The sequence below is a fragment of the Hevea brasiliensis genome, chromosome 14 (assembly GCF_030052815.1).
Source record: "Hevea brasiliensis isolate MT/VB/25A 57/8 chromosome 14, ASM3005281v1, whole genome shotgun sequence".
NCBI classification, from domain to species: Eukaryota; Viridiplantae; Streptophyta; class Magnoliopsida; order Malpighiales; family Euphorbiaceae; genus Hevea; species Hevea brasiliensis.
This window is the reverse complement of record NC_079506.1, coordinates 3609703-3629009: the sequence shown is the minus strand read 5'-3', so window position 1 is coordinate 3629009 and position 19307 is coordinate 3609703. Positions and strand designations below refer to the sequence as shown.

Genomic DNA, 19307 nt, shown 5'->3' with positions numbered 1-19307 from the left:
AGGAATCAGGGAAAGAAAACAATAGAAAGATGCAACAAAAATGATTATAAGAGGCATGATCAACACCTCAAGTGAATGGCTTTGAATATTTGCAGGCTTTTTGAATGTGAGAAGTAATGAGAGATTTCTTGTATCTGCAAATTACATAGTACTAGTTGCAGAAGAAGGCCTTGGCCATTCGTTCTCTGGCGATTCTTCCTTTCCTCTCTGCAAATAGTTATTTTCAGAGGAGAACAGGGCAGGTGATGATTTTAGTCATAAAATGGACGGCCTTAATTTATGGGAATTAATTTGATTTTTATATTTATTTATATTTTCTTTGCGAAATGGCTTAAGTGTGAGTTAGCTTCAACATGTCCTTTTAAATCAAAGCCTTTGACAGGGCTTCAAAACACATTTCAGGGCCTAAAACCCCAGTTCAACCTATATATTTTATTATTTTTTAGAAAAAATTCATAATATTCTTTAAAAAATTGAATCTTGATTGATAATAAACAAGATTACTATCTTAATCAACTGAAGTAATTCTATTGGATATTAAATTTTTGATTTTTTACACTTACGAGTTAAGTAATATTGTCTTCAATTAAGCAATATCTGATATGATTTTCTTGTAATTATCCTATTCTATAAGCCTGTCCATGTTTTTAAAGACCCTTTTGGCTTATGGCCTAGGCAGTTCATAAAAAAAAATCTTAAGATTTAGGCTTAATATATAGTTATACACACACACGCAATCTGTAGTATGAAATGAGTGTAGATAAATCTGTGATGTGATGCAGATAAGTGTGAGGTGATTAGCAATATATATGTGGACCATTTAAGAGTTTGATGCGCACACACATACATATATATATATATATATATATATATAGATTTACTTTATTAATAATTTAATTTATTTTTTAAATATTAAAATAATTATATTGATAAAGATATTTTATTTATTTTAGATATTATTTTAATCTAGAAAATTTAAATATCGTAAAATGAGTGATAATAGTAATTAAATTATAATTAAACATATATTAGTACGGTAAATCTATATATATATATATATATTATAAATTTGTAGCCAAAAATAATATTAATTATGTAAGAAAAGTAATGTTACGATGTCACGACCCAACCTATGGGCCGGACCGGCACTAGGACCTGGGCCAGCTTAAAGCCCCCGAGGCCCGTAGTAAGCCTAACTATTCCTCAAATCCATAACCAGGCCCACAATTTAGGCCCAATATGCATATAAGATAATTTAAATCAAACTGTTATAATTTCATTTCGGGCCAACTTAGCCCAGAAATTTTCAGAAACTAAAATCAGGGGAGCCCAGCTCAACCCTATTACCTCATTTACAAACTGTTTAAATACCATACAAATCTTCATTTATTAATCTTAAAAATTTAAATTAACACAATTTCTAACAAGGTCCACACTATTACTAGCACATGCGGAGTTCTAGATTTTAAATTTAGAAAAGATAGTAAAACAATTAAATAATCGACGTTAAACCTGCGAGAAAGAAAACAGGTTGCTCTGTAAAATAACTCCTCCTGTGGCCTGGAAAAATATTGAACAAGAGTGAGCGTTCGACTCAGAGAGTAAAATATCAATTTTAACCATAATCTCTATAACTATCTAAAGCTAATGCACCCTGTAGAGTGAAATGCAACATCAACAATAATTTCACATCATAACAGCAAAAAGGTAATTTGGAGCACTCACACACCCAATAATAGCAATCATAATATATGGGAGCTGATCCCCTATACAGCTCTTTTAAATCCAACCTGTGCCAGCGAAGAACTCAAGCCGGACTTTCGCTTAATAAACCAAATCGGGGTCCCAGTGAAGAACTCAAGCCGTGACTACCCCCGAAGAATCGGGTCCCAGCGAAGATCTCAAGCCGTGTCTACCCGTCCTATCCATAGTCCACACCACATCACACGCACGCTAACGCACGCACACTGCTCCAAATTACCACAACAACATCCATGGCACTTTAACAGTTGTGAATGCAACATAAAATATGCCTAGAGTTTAACTATATAGATACATACATATAAGTGATGCATGGGCATGCTTAAACATATAATAATATCAAAATTACAATTAAAATTAATATTTTACTCACAGTACACCGATGACTATTGTGGCTGCTGGATGCAGAAAAATAGCTGATCTCGATCACCTAATAATTAAATTATAAATTTATTAGTACTAAGTTAGAATAAAGCTCTAAAGAGACAATAGACAGCCTAATTTATGCTGAAAATCCGGCAGAATTTTCCCTATACCTGGGACCTACTTAACCTGCAAAAAGGCTCAAATAACACTTCTAAATTCAACTCATATCTCATCATCATTATATGGCCTCTCCTGGGCCCTCCAAACCAAGCAATACTCAAAATCTTAAAAATTACGTTTTAGTCCCTATAATTGACATTTTGTAAAAATCCACTCAAACATGCTCTAAAAATTCTAAAATTTTATCCCGCAGTCCTTAATAATATTATAAGGCTATTGCAAAATGAATTGTAATTTTCTAATCACCCATGAATATTTTATTCAAGAATATTACTCAATTCCATAAGTTTCCAATAGCTAACATATTCTTAATTCAACACAATTCAATATTCACATATTTAAACCTCCATCCTCAAGCTTCAACTAATTATATAAAATTTAAATATCTTAATTTCAAATAATTTTATATGCCCATATGCTAAAAATCTAACTAAAATCCATCTATATTTTTCAAAAATATTATACAATTACTCAAAAATTCAACAAACACCATAGAACGTCTCCAAATAATTTTACTTTCATCATATATTTTTCTTAGAATTTTTCTCCTATTTTTCCTGTTTAAGAAACACTATATTTATGCTCCACAGACAGAGAAATAATAAAAATTGTCTTACCCGAAGTTTATATGTGTCTCAAAAATTCCAAAAATTTATGAGGAAGCCTCTGGAAGTTGAATCATCTCCATAGCCCACCGGAGCCACCGCCGGAACCACCGCGAACGGTAGCCGGCCGCCGGTCGCCGGCGACATTTGCGGAATCTGATCATACCATCATGTTCCTCCCCTCTTCCTCAGTCCATATGTGGTCTCGGATCGTCGATCCAACGGTCGGATCGTCCTAGATCTGACGAAAAAGCTTGAAAAATCAGAAACTTCTCTCCTCCATATCTCACTCATCCGACCTCCATTTGCTGCAAAATTGGTATCAAAAGAAAGCTCTCGGAACAAGCTTTCCAACGCCACCTGAATCACCTCGATCGGACGTTGGATAAAGCGCCGGAATCGAGTCGGAAAGCCGCTGCCCACTGTGCGCACGTTTTCTCTCTCTTCTCCCTCTCTTGCCGCCGTTTCTGGTGGCTCTTGCCATCGCCGGAGGTTCGCCGGCAGGGTGGAGAGCCGCTTGGGAGGTCGCCGGCCGGTCACAGGAAAAAGAAAGAAGAAGAAGAGAGGGAAGGAGAGGAGAGAAGAGAGAATGAGGGGGGGGGGGGGAGGGGTTTTCCTCCTCTCGATTTTCAACTTTTTTTTTTTTTAATAAAAAGCTGGCTATGACAGTGGAATTCCACTGTCACACGCCAAAAGTCCCATCTTTTTTTTTTTTTCTGATTGTTACATTCTTCCCCCCCTTAAGAAAAATTCGTCCTCGAATTTTCGAATAAACAAGAGATAAGGAAAAGAAGATTATTAGAACAAGCACAATCATTACTCCTCCAGCTATGCAGAAATTGATAAAACATTTATTCTTTAAACTCTTCGTATATTATATATGATATTCTATTACTCTCTGATTCTACTATGGTGTCCTATTTGTCATCATCTCTATCTAGAGATGCTCTTATCTCTTGGCTATTCATTGACCATTCTTCTGTCATCTCAGGTATTCATTATAACTCCATTACTCTCGACTTGATATCTGATAACTTTAATTAACTTTGGCGCTTACCTCACTTTTATTACGCCCTAACGTGTCTCTTGATGATTTCAGTCCTCATCCCTTTGTTTCAATAATCTCTGTTTTCCCCAATGACATAACTTATGTTCCTTGTTCCATGGTATCTTATGAGTAGCTTTCCTGTAGCACCTAATCTAGGCATCCTGTTCGAGATCTTCACTCTTCTTATGACCTCAGTCGTTAATACCTATAAATCTTCTCACTCCCATGATATTTCAAAATTTTAATCTCCTTTTGTGTCATTACTAAGGTACTTAGACCAACCTCTGTCCATCTTATGTAACCAGTCAGGTAGAGTCTCCTCCAAGGGCCAAGTGTATCATTTATCAATATTGGAAAGTGAACTGGGTCTCTCCTTCTAGGTAACAAAAGTGTTTATATTCCCTGACAACTCAATCCATGCGACTTTATCAATTCTCTTCTCTGGAATGGAAATATCTAGACTTCTTCCTTTAGCTTCTTGGTATGTGACCTACTTTTGACACATTGGCACTCAGATCGAGGCTCCACTACTCCTTTAATCTATCATCTCATAATAACTTATTTTAAACATCCCTTAGTGTGTTCCTAGCATACCTATTCCTCCTTATCCTCATCATTATAACTGGCTCTATCGAGCTTTCTTCCTGTCCTTTGCATCTTATCCACTTCCCTTTTCCTATTTTTGGTATTGTTGATATCTTTTCAACCTGTTGTACTTATTCCTTAATTTTAGTCCTATCTCATCCTTACACCTTTTCCTTCAAGAATGTCCATCCCATCATCAACTTTAACTTTCATTTTATTTCTTAGTCTTATCTTGATTATTAGTTCTATTACTTCAGGAATTCTAACCTTACGATTTTCTCCTACCAGCACATTCTTCACCTTTTGTAACACTTATAATTAACCATAGAAAATTTTTCTTGTATCCCCTTTTTCCAACTTAACTATCAGAACATTATCATTCCCTACCAGCCTTAGTAGGAAATTGCTTATCCTGGATGAATAGGAGCCCCATAAACTATAAGTTCCATCTGAACTAACACGATTGTGGAAAATATGTGTCATGCCTTAATTCCAAATAAGATACTTCACGTGTTCATTCTCCTTAATATAATCACATATACTGCCCATAGCTTTCTAAACTTCAACCTCAAATTACCCATCAGCAAAAATTTCATCTATTGAAACTCATCCATAAATAGTACTTCATCTAGCTCATAGTTTAAAACAGTCGCAAGCCTTAGTAGCTAACTCAATTTAACTTCTGTCATTACTCTGATCTTCCTTTCATACTTAACACTAGGTATGCACTTACTGTCATTCTCATATCAGGAAATTGTATATGAATTGGTGCCTATCAAAATCTCAAATAACTAGGTCTCCTTGCCTCAGTCTCTGCTCCTTATATAACGCTCTAGAATAAAAAACACGAGCTAAACTTGAAAAGAAAGAAAAATATCCTCTATATTCAACTACGCCCGATTGTCCATATAATAACGTTTAACCTATGTTTCTTAGTCTTTCTCTTCAAATTTCATCATCTCCTAGCACAATTATGCTCTACCTATAAGGTATCATCTGCATGAACCCTTTACCGTACAATCGTCCTTCCTAACATAATATTTTATAATTTATTAACTTTACTTGTACTCGACCTATGATTTATATCTATCATCGTTTATATTGTGCCCTTAACCCTTATTGAATCCTGAAAGATTTCTCTCGCTAATAGATTCTTCCAACACTAATTCCACCCTTATCTATGGTCATTAATTTGATCCTTAAACTTTCTAGTGATTTATAACCACCCAGACTTATCACTTTTCGTTCTACCCCTACTGTTGTTCTATCGTTATTGCTTCACCGCAAAGAGATTCTATTGATCACACTAAAAATGTTTGCCTAACATTCATAATGAACCTCTAACTACCTTGCCACTATCTCAAAAGTCTAACTTAAAGCCTTTGTGTCATTATCTATCATTCTTTTCCTCTCATCATACCTTTTTGATCCCTTCGATTAACTTTTATTCAACTTACTACTTACTAACTTCTTCTTCTCTGCCTAATTAGATAGTCCACAATATCATCGCACATCTTCTAGCTTTTGCTCATTATTATTGTATTCCTCGCCTAATCTTCTTGATACTGTTAACAAGTTAAAAGAATCTTGCCCCATTGCTATGTACTTTACTTTAGAAATAGAGAATAGATAGAGTATGATCCAATCATGAAACTTCAAGCTCTATAATTTAGCCCCTGGCACTACCTCAACTATATCATGCTATGAGTATCACATTACTAGATTCCATATCTCCATCACTATTCTCACTAATGTGGTCCCATTTTGGGTTCTCCGTCCTTGTCATTTACCTTGCCAAGAATAACACTTAGCCTACTCTATATCTTAACTTTGTTCCTTTTATTATGCGCCCTTCAGGTTGTCCTTTCATTTATTTCCTTTGTCTTACCCAAAATAGAACTTGACTATTCTATCCCTGGTTCCATTCTTCTTCCTAACATGACAGCTGTACCTGCTAACTATATCTTTCAGAGTCTCTACCATGTTATCACATATCTGTGCTACTCAGATTTGGTCCTTTGACCACTCTAGCTAGTACTTCCACTGGCATTTAGATTATATTGCATCTGCAATCAATTGTCCAAACCTTCATCCTGCACTTTCTCTATCCATTGGTCTTCTATAATTTATCTTTGCTAATTTATTTCTCTTAATACTATTATAATTAGATTATACTATTATTTTGAACAATATGAAGTTAGAAAGGAACTCAGGAAATTGCAGTCATACTTTTATTGTATGATCTCTATTCTTATCCTTTAGCTTATATAATACCCTTACTACCTCGAGAACTGATTCTGCAGTAATTTTATTATTATTATTATTATTATTATTATTATTATTATTATTATTATTATTATTATTATTATTATTATTATTATTATTATTATTATTATTATTTTCCATGTTTACTCAATTAGCCAAAACTTAAGATTCCGGGCACCCAAACCCGTCATCCACTTCAAAGGATTTACATCAATTGTGATCTGATTATATATGATTTCTATAATGGAACTTGTATCCTCCGCAGGATACCCGAGCTAACTACTCTCTACCACACTCTACAGTCTCATCTGGGGCACTATTTTGTTGGTCACCATTATTAGTAATAACCTTCGATCCCTTCTGAAAAGATAGGTCTATACCCTAACTTGCTGCAACAAAGGTACTACATTTACCACCTTGCCAAAACCATGTCAAGTTAATGACTCTTTTATCATATCATACCTCTATAAATCATCAATTCATAGTTTCAACCTTCTCTAGGTAGTAGGGTTATACTTTACACCTTACTGATACACACAAGGTATACTATTCTCACTAAACTCTAAGCAAAACGTTTGTCGTACTACAAAAATGATCCAAAATTCCATACTGAAGACTAGATGATCTCACTCTATAGGTGTCACCTTTACTTTACAACTAATCCGAAACCTCTGGTCTGATGGCAACTCTTGATGTAACTCTAGCTCATGTTAGGGTAACTGAGTCACTGACTCTAGTTATCAGCCCACTGTGACCTTTCAATATTCTAACTCTAGACTCCTAACTAGGAGTTCCCAACTCCTCTACAGATATAGGACTCTGTTCTGGCATAACTGTACCAAAACAGAAGCCATCCGCAAACACCCTCATTATGGAACACCACGGGGATGCACGCAGCTTTACACAATAATCCCATGTCGGTACTGTAATCTGCAGCTTATAGAGCAGACATTGAAAATATTGTATAGTTACTACGATACGTCCTGACAGACTAGGTCTCTTAATCTCTTATCTCTCTTGAATCTTCTATTATCATAAACTTATTCTGACTGGGTCATCCACTGATGACTGCCAGCAATGGTATCCTCATCCTTATCTAGGGCAACTGTACTTTCAAGACTCACCTTTATGTACTCGTGCCTTGCACGAAATGGGCACACCATTTAAACCCATACTGACAAAAATATAGTATTTATTGGAGTACGTGTTTCCATGGTAGACCTCAATAAGTTTGCTAAATCTATTTTATGTTTCTATGTACTCCACGAAAATCAAGATACTAACTGAGTTACTTTTATATTTCCCGAGGTATAACGCAGAATCTAGAAACAAGGAATTACAGAAAAAGACAAAACAGAATCCTATACTCCGCATGTAACATCCTAACAAGACTCCCTTTACACTCCCAATTATATTATTTCCCATGAATCTAGAGCCTAAGCTCTGATACCAACTTTGTCACGACCCAACCTATGGGCCGGACCGGAACTAGGACCTGGGCCAGCTTAAAGCCCCCGAGGCCCGTAGTAAGCCTAACTATTCCTCAAATCCATAACCAGGCCCACAATTTAGGCCCAATATGCATATAAGATAATTTAAATCAAACTGTTATAATTTCATTTCGGGCTAACTTAGCCCAGAAATTTTCAAAAACTAAAATCAGGGGAGCCCAGCTCAACCCTATTACCTCATTTACAAACTGTTTAAATACCATACAAATCTTCATTTATTAATCTCAAAAATTTAAATTAACATAATTTCTAACAAGGTCCACACTATTACTAGTACATGCGGAGTTCTAGATTTTAAATTTAGAAAAGATAGTAAAACAATTAAATAATCGACGTTAAACCTGCGAGGAAGAAAACAGGTTGCTCTATAAAATAACTCCTCCAGTGGCCTGAAAAAATATTAAACAGGAGTGAGCGTTCGACTCAGAGAGTAAAATATCAATTTTAACCATAATCTCTATAACTATCTAAAGCTAATGCACCCTGTAGAGTGAAATGCAACATCAACAATAATTTCACATCATAACAGCAAAAAAGTAATTTGGAGCACTCACACACCCAATAATAGCAATCATAATATATGGGAGCTGATCCCCTATACAGCTATCTTAAATCCAACCTGTGCCAGCGAAGAACTCAAGCTGGACTTTCGCTTAATAAACCAAATCGGGGTCCCAGCGAAGAACTCAAGCCGTGACTACCCTCGAAGGATCGGGTCCCAGCGAAGATCTCAAGCTGTGTCTACCCATCCTATCCATAGTCCACACCACATCACACGCACGCTAACGCACGCACACTGCTCCAAATTACCACAACAACATCCATGGCACTTTAATAGTTGTGAATGCAACATAAAACGTGCCTAGAGTTTAACTACATAGATACATACATATAAGTGATGCATGGGCATGCTTAAACATATAATAATATCAAAATTACAATTAAAATTAATATTTTACTCACAGTACACCGATGACTATTACAGCTGCTGGATGCAGAAAAATAGCTGATCTCGATCACCTAATAATTAAATTATAAATTTATTAGTACTAAGTTAGAATAAAGCTCTAAAGAGGCAATAGACAGCCTAATTTATGCCGAAAATCCGGCAGAGTTTCCCCTATACCTGGGACCTACCCAACCTGCAAAAAGGCTCAAATAACACTTCTAAATTCAACTCATATCTCATCATCATTATATGGCCCCTCCTGGGCCCTCCAAACCAAGCAATACTCAAAACCTTAAAAATTACGTTTTAGTCCCTATAATTGACATTTTGTAAAAATCCACTCAAACATGCTCTAAAAATTCTAAAATTTTATCCCGCAGTCCTTAATAATATTATAAGGCTATTGGAAAATGAATTGTAATTTTCTAATCACCCATGAATATTTTATTCAGGAATATTACTCAATTCCATAAGTTTCCAATAGCTAACATATTCTTAATTCAACCCAATTCAATATTCACATATTTAAACCTCCATCCTCAAGCTTCAACCAATTATATAAAATTTAAATATCTTAATTTCAAATAATTTTATATGCTCATATGCTAAAAATCTAACTAAAATCCATCTATATTTTTCAAAAATATTCTACAATCACTCAAAAATTCAACAAACACCATAGAACGTCTCTAAATAATTTTACTTTCATCATATATTTTTCTTAGAATTTTTCTCCAATTTTTCATGTTTAAGAAACACTGTATTTATGCTCCACAGACAGAGAAATAATAAAAATTGTCTTACCCGAAGTTTATCTGTGTCTCAAAAATTCCAAAAATTTATGAGGAAGCCTTTGGAAGTTGAATCATTTCCATAGCCCACCGGAGCCACCGCGCACGGTGGCCGGCCGCCGGTCACCGGTGACATTTGCCAGATCTGATCATACCATCATGTTCCTCCCCTCTTCCTCAGTCCATATGTGGTCTCGGATCGTCAATCCAACGGTCGGATCGTCCTAGATCTGACGAAAAAGCTTGAAAAACCCGAAACTTCTCTCCTCCATATCTCACTCATCCGACCTCCATTTGCTGCAAAATTGGTATCAAAAGAAAGCTCTAGGAACAAGCTTTCCAACGCCACCTGAATCACCTCGATCGGACGCCGGATAAAGCACCGGAATCGCGCCGAAAAGCCGCTGCCCACTTTGCGCACGCTTTCTCTCTCTTCTCCCTCTCTTGTCGCCGTTTCTGGTGGCTCTTGCCATCGCCGGAGGTTCGCCGGCCGGGTAGAGAGCCGCTTGGGAGGTCCCCGGCCGGTTACCGAAAAAAGAAAGAAGAAGAAGAGAGGGAAGGAGAGGAGAGAAGAGAGAATGGGGGGGGGTGTTTTCCTCCTCCCGATTTTCAACTTTTTTTTTTTTTAATAAAAAGCTGGCTGTGACAGTGGAATTCCACTGTCACACGCCAAAAGTCCCATCTTCTTTTTTTTTTTTTTTCTGGTTGTTACATACGATATCTTTTTTATACACGCGGAAGTGATGGAAAAGAAAGAGTATATTTTACGTATTCACTTAATTTGTTAATTTTTTTGAAAATGGTAAAAAAAATATCTCTATTATAAAAAAAATTCTCCTTTAATGAATTATATAATTATTAGAATTATAAGAATGAATAAAAATAGAAATCATAAATAATATATTTATAAATTAAAAATTTTAAAAAATAATAAATTAAAATTGACAAAAAAATTAACGGCATAAAATAAATAAAATAAGAGATAAGAAGAGATGCTACCCTTTCTATATATTTTACACACTCTTCAGCCAAAAAAAAAAAGTGTTGTAAAATAACTTGAAGTTATTATAAATTGAACAAGATAAGAATTATCAAGAGAAAATTAAATATTTTTTAAATGATGCTAACTTTTTTGAAGAGTTGCAGCCCCTAATCACAATCGGTTTGGGCCTTGGACGGGAATAAAGAGAATTTGGTGCCTTGTCTGGACAGAATATCCTTTTCGGTTCAACTAGTATCAGAGCCTCGTAACGTTCCGTGCGGTCCCGGATTCGAGTCTCTCCCCAGCATAAAAAACAGCTTTGCGCTGAGAGTGGGCCTGGCGAACCCAGAGTCTGCGCAAGTGGAGTCGTGGTGGGTTTGGGCCCGTGAATTTAAAATAACTTCTATTTTCTAGGCTACTGCCATGTCAATAATTTAAGTGAAAAATTAATTGATTCATAATTAATTTATTGAATTTATTGATTTATTTTTTGTTTGTTAATTGTTAAAAAATTTTTAATGATGTCATTTAAATTTTTAAAATTATAAATAATGATAAATAAATATTAATTTTTAAACTGAAAAAAATCTCAACTGGTTCGATCAAAATAGCACCATATTTAGAGACATATATTAAAATTATTAGAAAAATAAAATTTTAGAGATATAATTTATATATTTTTATTCATTAATATATCTACTTCATACTTTTTTTTATTTATATATTTTTCTCATTAACTCTGAATTTTTTTAATTATTAATAAAATAACAATTTATTATAAAAGTGTATTAAATTATTTTTATTTTTGATAATTACAAAAATTGGAAAAATAAATATAGAATTGAAAATTTACAATATGGTTAAATTTTATTTTTTCAGTAATAAAAATTTAAATATTAATTATAATGTAACTCAACTCAACTCAACTCAACTAAGCCTTTATCCAAAAAAATTTAGGGTCGGCTATATGGATTCGCTTTCTCCACTCTGAACGATTTTGGGTTAAATCCTTCAGAGTGGAGAAAGCGAATCCATATTTTGTGCTTAGCCGGTCCTAAGTCCGGATAAAGGAAGAGGGTTGCGGTAGGTGACAACCAGCGTAAAAATTTCGTCACACCCTATGATATTAATTATAATGTAACATTAAAATAAAAATAAATAACTTATCCTAATTAAAATATTTTTTTCCCTTTCTGCTTTTTTTTTTCTTCTAGCACGGGGTATTTGGATTTTTACCTTTTAAAATTTCCCCTAAATTATGAGAAAACGCATCTTTGCTTGTCTTTTTTTGTTACTATTTACTTTTTAATATTTAATTTATAGCATTTATTAACTTATAAATCTAATAAATTGATATAAAATTGTTTTTTGGTGAGATACAATGAACTTTATGATGTGAGTTAGATTTTTAAAATTATCATTAATAATAAATAAACATTAATTTTTAAACTTAAATGGTCCAATCAAAATTAAAAGAAATTTAAAAAAAAAACTCAAATTTTCTAAAAATATACAAAAAATATTTTTACAATTCATAGAAATTGCTATTTAGGAATGAGAAATTTTGACTTGTCTTGTGCTATTGTATATGTATATAAATATAGATAGATAGATAAATAGATTTAAGATATTGTGTTAAGCAGTGTGGAATTATCTAGAATATTATTGTTTTTAGTATTTTTTATGTTGTCCCTTTCCTATTTTCCTTATAGATCTTTTACACAAGGGAAGGAAAGAAAAGGAAATAATTTGTACATTTTTTATATTTTATTGGAAAGAAAATTGATGAGAAAAATTTATTATATTTTTATTGTTATGTTCATATTGAATAAATAAAATTACATTAAAAAAAGACTATATATTGAATAGTATGATAATTTTATAGTTGAATAATTTTTTATTTAATATATTTATTTATAATATAATTTTATTTATACTAATTGAACAATAATTAATATATCTAAATTTTCTTTTCAAATATCTTTTCGAATCCTTCTTCCTCTATTCTCAAGTATATAGCTATTTAATTCATTAATGACACATTAGCTAAAAAAAGTATGTTGTATTAAATTTTCTATTATGCTAAAAATTAATGGACAATCCTATCCCTCATCACCTACTGCCTGCCTTGCCTGTAGATAGGAAAATTATACAGTATATGCGCTGTATGTATAATGAATTAATGATAATTATTGATTACGGTAGGTCTCATATAAATCTATATAATTCATATATGGTTATAATAAATTTATTGTATATATAATAATTAATCTCCTATAAATAGCCAAACCTGTAGCCTCTTTAAAGTGAATCTACACTGATATCCATCAACCTTTTGATCAATCTAAAAATGTTAAGCTCTCAGATTCAAACACTAAATTTTACAAAACCCTTCTTTCTTTTACCATCAAAATCTTCTCTTCCTAGCCAAGGAAAAATATCCTTCCCTACTTATAAGCAGAAGAAATGTTTCCCTAGGGGCAAAACAAGCTTTAGTGTATGTGCTAGTGGCAGTACGAGAACCATCATTGATAAGGCAATCTCAACAGCAATAAATTACACAGAAGCTGTTTTAGTGAAGGCAACTATTACTGTTAAATTACCAGTTAGTTTGCTCATCTCTGCTAGTCTTGGCACTATGACACAACCTCCTGATAAGATATCAGAAATCTTTTGTAAAAATCTGCATTTGGAGCTTGTAAGCGCGGAGCTTCATCCCAGTAAGTACTATTAAGTAACATATTCCAAGTCATCATAAGTATGTTTTATTTTATGTATATCGGTTTTCTTGTTGCATACGATGGACGATCAGAGTGTATCTGTTTTACGAATAACTATTATACCCGATAATTATTTCAAAAGAAAAAGAAACTTCATCCCTCCCTTCCTCAACCTTTTCTTATAAGTATGTAATCTTATTATAAAAAAACATAAATATATTTGTTCTGAAGTCCTGACAATAGCCTAATTATTCTTGGACAGAAACGGGGCTGGAGAAGGATACAGTGAAGGCTTCTGATCAAATTGATCTAGGGATCCATAAAATTCGTGAGGTGAAGTTAGAGGCAAATTTCGAGGTTCCAGAAGGGTTTGGTGAGGTTGGAGCTGTGCTTATAGAGAACGAACACAACAAGGAAATCTTTATCGACAGCATAGTTCTTGAAGGCTTTCCAAAAGGGTCTGTTGCTATTTCATGCAAATCATGGGTTCAATCCAAAAATGATGACCCCAAGAAGAGGATATTCTTTACCACCAAGGTTTTATATTCTTCTCCTCTAAATTATTTATTTATGAGAGTTTCGTTACGAAGAAAGTTGTTCTTGAGAATTAAATGTAACTTAATTTTATGTTTGATTTTTATTGCCTCCTGAACCAGTCATACTTACCAGTAGACACACCGGATGGATTGAAGAGGCTAAGAGAGGAGGAGATGGAAAATCTAAGAGGAAATGGACAAGGGGAGAGAAAGTATTTTGAGAGGATCTATGACTATGATGTATATAATGATCTTGGAGATCCAGATACCAGTGATGATCTAGCAAGACCTATTCTTGGTGGCAAGGAGCACCCATACCCCAGGCGTTGCAGAACAGGACGTCCTCGCACCGAAACGGGTAAAATTAACAAATACATTTATGGGGTTTTTGCATTGAGTTGGTTGCCTTTTCGAACAAAAATGGCGTAAGACCAAAGGCCTTCCTTGTTTTCCACCAAAATTTTCAACATATATCCGGTCCTTGTGGATAGACCTGGCCTGTGGCCGGTTCCTGTCAGTTTCCGCTAGCCTTACAGTTCGACTTGATTTTGGCTCGAAATGTTTTTGATTCAAAATAATTCCTAGACGGTTCCAATCTGGTTTCGGTTTGGTCCTAGGCATTATCAAACTAAATATCATTTATTTAGTTTCTAATATAAAAAATTAAACAGACCCAAATATAAACTCAGTATAAATTTTAGGGGAAAAAAAATTAAATCAAGCCAATTCTGAGCCTGGCTCAAGGGCGGAGGGCCCTAAATTGGCCCCTCTAACCTCAGTTCAAGGCTTGTTCAAGGCCCTGAAACCGTTGAATAAAGCCGATTCTAAGTTTAACCCGAGCCAGTCTTGATTCAATTCAAGGGCCAAATCAGCCCTTGGCCAGGTCTACTTGTGCATCGAGTGGGGTGCCTCTTGGATCATAACATAATTAAAAAATTTAGATTTTATGACATTAGCATTATTCCAGTGTAAGATCAATACTATTGGATGAGATTCTGATATATATATATATATATATATATATATATATATATATATATATATATATATTGCATGGTGTGCAGATCCATTAACAGAATCAAGAAGCGAGTATGTGTATGTACCCAGAGATGAGGCATTTTCAGAGTTGAAGCAAGTAACATTTGGTGTAAATCGACTAAAATCTCTATTATGCACGCTAGTGCCCATGTTAGAGGCTAAATATGGTAAAGAGGAGCCTCCATTTCCACACTTCGCTGCCATAGACGAACTATTTAATGAAGGAATTGAACTCGTCAAAGGTGGAAAACCACCTTCTGCACTTGACTTACTATTACCAGGAATAGTGAAGGGTAATAAGGGGGCTAGAACACTCATGCGATTCGACTCTCCTCAGTTGTTTAATGGTATGGTTCTCTTTCGCTTTTTTATTTGCACAAACATATATAAATTATGATGGAGTGAAGAAAGAGAATCCATATAGCCGACTCTAAATTTTTTTGTCTAAAATTTTGAATTAAACGCTTAGTTGAATTGAGTTGAGTATGTATAAATTATGATGGAGGCTAGTGCATGGCATTGAGTGCACTCAATAATTTTTTTTTTTTCTCCTGTATATTTTTTTTTTCTTGCAGGTGATAGATTTTCTTGGCTCAAGGATGAAGAATTTTCTCGTCAAACTCTTGGTGGTCTTAATCCATATTGCATACGATTAGTTACAGTAAGACTATAGCCTCAGTTCTCAAGTTAAACAAAAGTATTCTAGCTACTTTTTTATCCAAATATTGAAATTCTAGTTAGCAAAAGCATTCTATTTTTGAAAATGAAATTCTACCTACTCATGCTAGCATCTATTATAATTAAGTACATATAGGAATGAGGAAAGCTTGATTTAATTTTGTTTCAACGAATGAGACTAATTAAGCATTCATATTTTAATCTCTCTTAGTTTTAAGAATTTTTTTAATGTAAGAAAATTTAAATTTCTTGATATTATTTTATAATTTTAAAATTTTTGAAGCTTTTTTATGTAAAGAATGAAATTAATTCCTTCATTGTTAATCACTTACTATCCCCTCTTTTCTTAATTAGTTACTATGAAATTACATTACCAATTAGTTTTAATTTAGTGATATTAAAATCGCCTTTAAAATAATAAAATCTTATGTTTGAGTTACCATTAGAGTTAAATGAAAAAAAAGGACTATTTACGAATTTTCTCTTGCAGGAACAGGAATGGCCTCTAAAGAGTGAACTTGACCCTAAAATCTATGGCTCACCTGAATCTTTGATCACAAAAGAAATAATAGAAAAAGAAATGGGATACTTCATGACGGTTGAAGAGGTAAGTACAAGGAATAATTTGCTTTAAAAAAAAAAAAAAGACAAGAAATAATTTCTTGTTTTGCTACTAAACAAGTCCTTGAAATTTGGTTTTATAATATGTATGTAGGCTTTGAAGCAGAAGCGGCTATTCATCTTGGATTATCATGATTTGCTATTGCCATTTGTGGCCAAAGTGAGGGAGCTTAAAGGCACCACATTATATGGTTCCAGGACTCTCTTCTTCCTCGTTAATGGAAGCACCTTGAAGCCTGTAGCTATAGAACTCACTCGCCCACAGATCGGTGACAAGCCACAATGGAAGCAAGTTTTTACACCAAGATATGATGATGCCACTCTTTGTTGGTTATGGAGGCTGGCAAAAACACATGTTTTAGCTCATGACTCTGGCATCCACCAACTTCTCTCTCACTGGTAAATATTCCACAGGGTCTTTCTTATGCTCATTGAAGTCATTTAAGAAACATTGGATCCAACCCGAAAGCTTAACACTCACAATTATGAGTTCTATTCTTTTTTTCCAGGCTGCGGACACACGCCGGTGTAGAACCATACATAATTGCAGCTCATAGACAACTCAGTGAAATGCACCCTATCTATAGACTTTTACATCCCCATTTCCGATTCACAATGGAAATCAATGCTTTTGCCCGAGGAAATCTCATCAATAGAGGTGGAATCATAGAAAACGCCTTTTCTCCTGGCAAATACTCCATGGAGCTGAGCTCTGCTGCTTATGACAAGCTCTGGCGTTTCGATAACGAAGCTTTGCCAGCTGACTTGATCAAAAGGTACAGCATAAATTTATAGTTCACTAGTTCTCATATATAACTTACACTTGACCATCTACTCTAATCGTTCCAATTGGATTGGTTAATTTTCAGGGGAATGGCAGTGGAGGATCCATCAGCAAAGCATGGTCTCAAGCTAGCTATCGAAGACTACCCATTTGCCAACGATGGTCTTATACTTTGGGATGCAATTAAGCAATGGGTTACTGATTATGTGAACTACTACTACCCAGAAGCAAGCAAGGTCGCATACGATAATGAACTTCAAGCATGGTGGGAAGAAGTTAGAACTAAAGGCCATGAAGACAAGAAGGATGAGCCATGGTGGCCTGTTCTGAAAACCCAACAAGATTTAATCCAGGTTTTAACAACCATAATATGGGTAACTTCAGGTCATCATGCAGCTGTGAACTTTGGCCAGTATGCTTATGGTGGGTACTTTCCCAACAGGCCAACAATAGCTAGAACCAATATGCCAACAGAGGAGCCATCGGCGCCAGAGTTCAAAGATTTCTTGAAGAATCCAGTATTTACATTGTTGAAATGCTTCCCTTCAAAGCTGCAAGCAACTAAGATAATGGCTACTTTGGAAATTTTATCGACCCATTCACCTGATGAGGAATATATTGGACACTCACCGGACCCGTCATGGGAAGCAGATTCTGTGATTAAGGCTGCATACGAAAATTTCAGAAAGTTACTGAAGGAGCTTGAAGCTACTATTGATGAGAGGAACGAAAATTCAGATAATACAAATAGAGCTGGTGCCGGAGTCATTCCTTATGAATTCTTGAAGCCGCTCTCTGGTCCTGGGGCCACAGGCAAGGGTGTTCCCAATAGCGTTTCAATCTAAGTTAGTTTTAATAAACAAAAAGTGTCTGTTTGGTGCTTAGTTTTTGCACCGACATGTTGGCATTATGTTCCCTTTCTGATCTTTGGTGTTTAGTTATTGATCTTGTAGGCCTGTTTGTTTTCTGTTCTTTGAGTTGCTTCCTGATGTACTTGATCTTGTGGGATGCTACCTGATGTGCCTGCTGTCTCTTTGTTTTATGTAGCTCTTTGCTAGGTTTTTCCGCTTATTATGCTAGGTCTTAAGAAGTCTATTGATTTCACATGTTATGTTTTCCCCGGCCATTTTAATAAAATAGTTCGTACTTATCAAAAGGACAAAAAGCAAAAGGTGTCAACACATTTTTTGCCTATAAAATAAATTTTCATAAATAGAATAAGTTATATAACACCTTGAGGTGTCAAGTATAAACCAATCTCAGAGTTTCCTTATTATTTAATTAACTTAAATATTGGAGTCCCAAGTTGGGAAGACCCTTTTTGACCCTTCATTGTCTTGCAAATTCGCCAACCCTCAACAATTGACCATCCTAGCCCACTATGTGCTTATTTGAACCTAGCAAGTGGTTGTTCCAACTCCTTACTTTGTAGCCCAAGCCACAAAGTGGCCGTCCAGTTCACGTGGAGGCCATCGGTGCATTCACCAATTACGAAGTGCATTTGATTTGACTTTCTATTTAGTTAAATTAGATTTTACTTCCTATTTACAGCAATTTGATATGATTTTCTTATAATGTCCTATTCTATAAGGCTGTCCAAGTACCATTTAATGACCTTATGGCCTAGGCAGTTGAAAAAAGAAACAATTCGTAAGAAATTTCAGAATTATTGTACTGTATGTGTTGTTTTTCTTGAGTCTAAATGAAGACTTAGGCTTCTAATTATGATCCCTGCGTCATAGACGCATGTCATGCTTAATTGACCTTTTCTCTTGCTTCTCCTGGCTATTTTTATGCAATATACAGTCAGATTTGGTTGAAGCTTTTACTAGCTAATTTAGCATAAGTCTAAATTTTCTTCCGAAATATTTTTCTGAATCGTTCTTC

The 19307-nt window shown here is 34.6% G+C and overlaps 1 protein-coding gene and 1 long non-coding RNA gene across 2 annotated transcripts; one reads left to right on the top strand and one right to left on the bottom strand.

Annotated features, from left to right (window-relative positions):
* Window positions 1-1125: 1125 nt before the first annotated feature.
* LOC131172567 (uncharacterized) lies at window positions 1126-3291 on the bottom strand. The gene is made up of 3 exons (XR_009143091.1): window positions 2925-3291; window positions 2135-2191; window positions 1126-1560 (listed from the first exon to the last, which is right to left on the bottom strand). It is a non-coding gene; the product is annotated as an uncharacterized LOC131172567 (long non-coding RNA).
* Window positions 3292-13393: 10102 nt separating this feature from the next.
* Window positions 13394-18265, top strand: LOC110657974 (linoleate 13S-lipoxygenase 2-1, chloroplastic-like). Its single transcript, XM_021815412.2, has 9 exons — window positions 13394-13763; window positions 14026-14300; window positions 14420-14657; window positions 15364-15684; window positions 15913-15998; window positions 16512-16622; window positions 16731-17035; window positions 17146-17412; window positions 17506-18265. The coding sequence occupies exons 1-9, from the start codon at window positions 13394-13396 to the stop codon at window positions 18263-18265; spliced, it is 2733 nt and encodes a 910-aa protein (XP_021671104.1).
* The last annotated feature ends 1042 nt before the right edge of the window (window positions 18266-19307 follow it).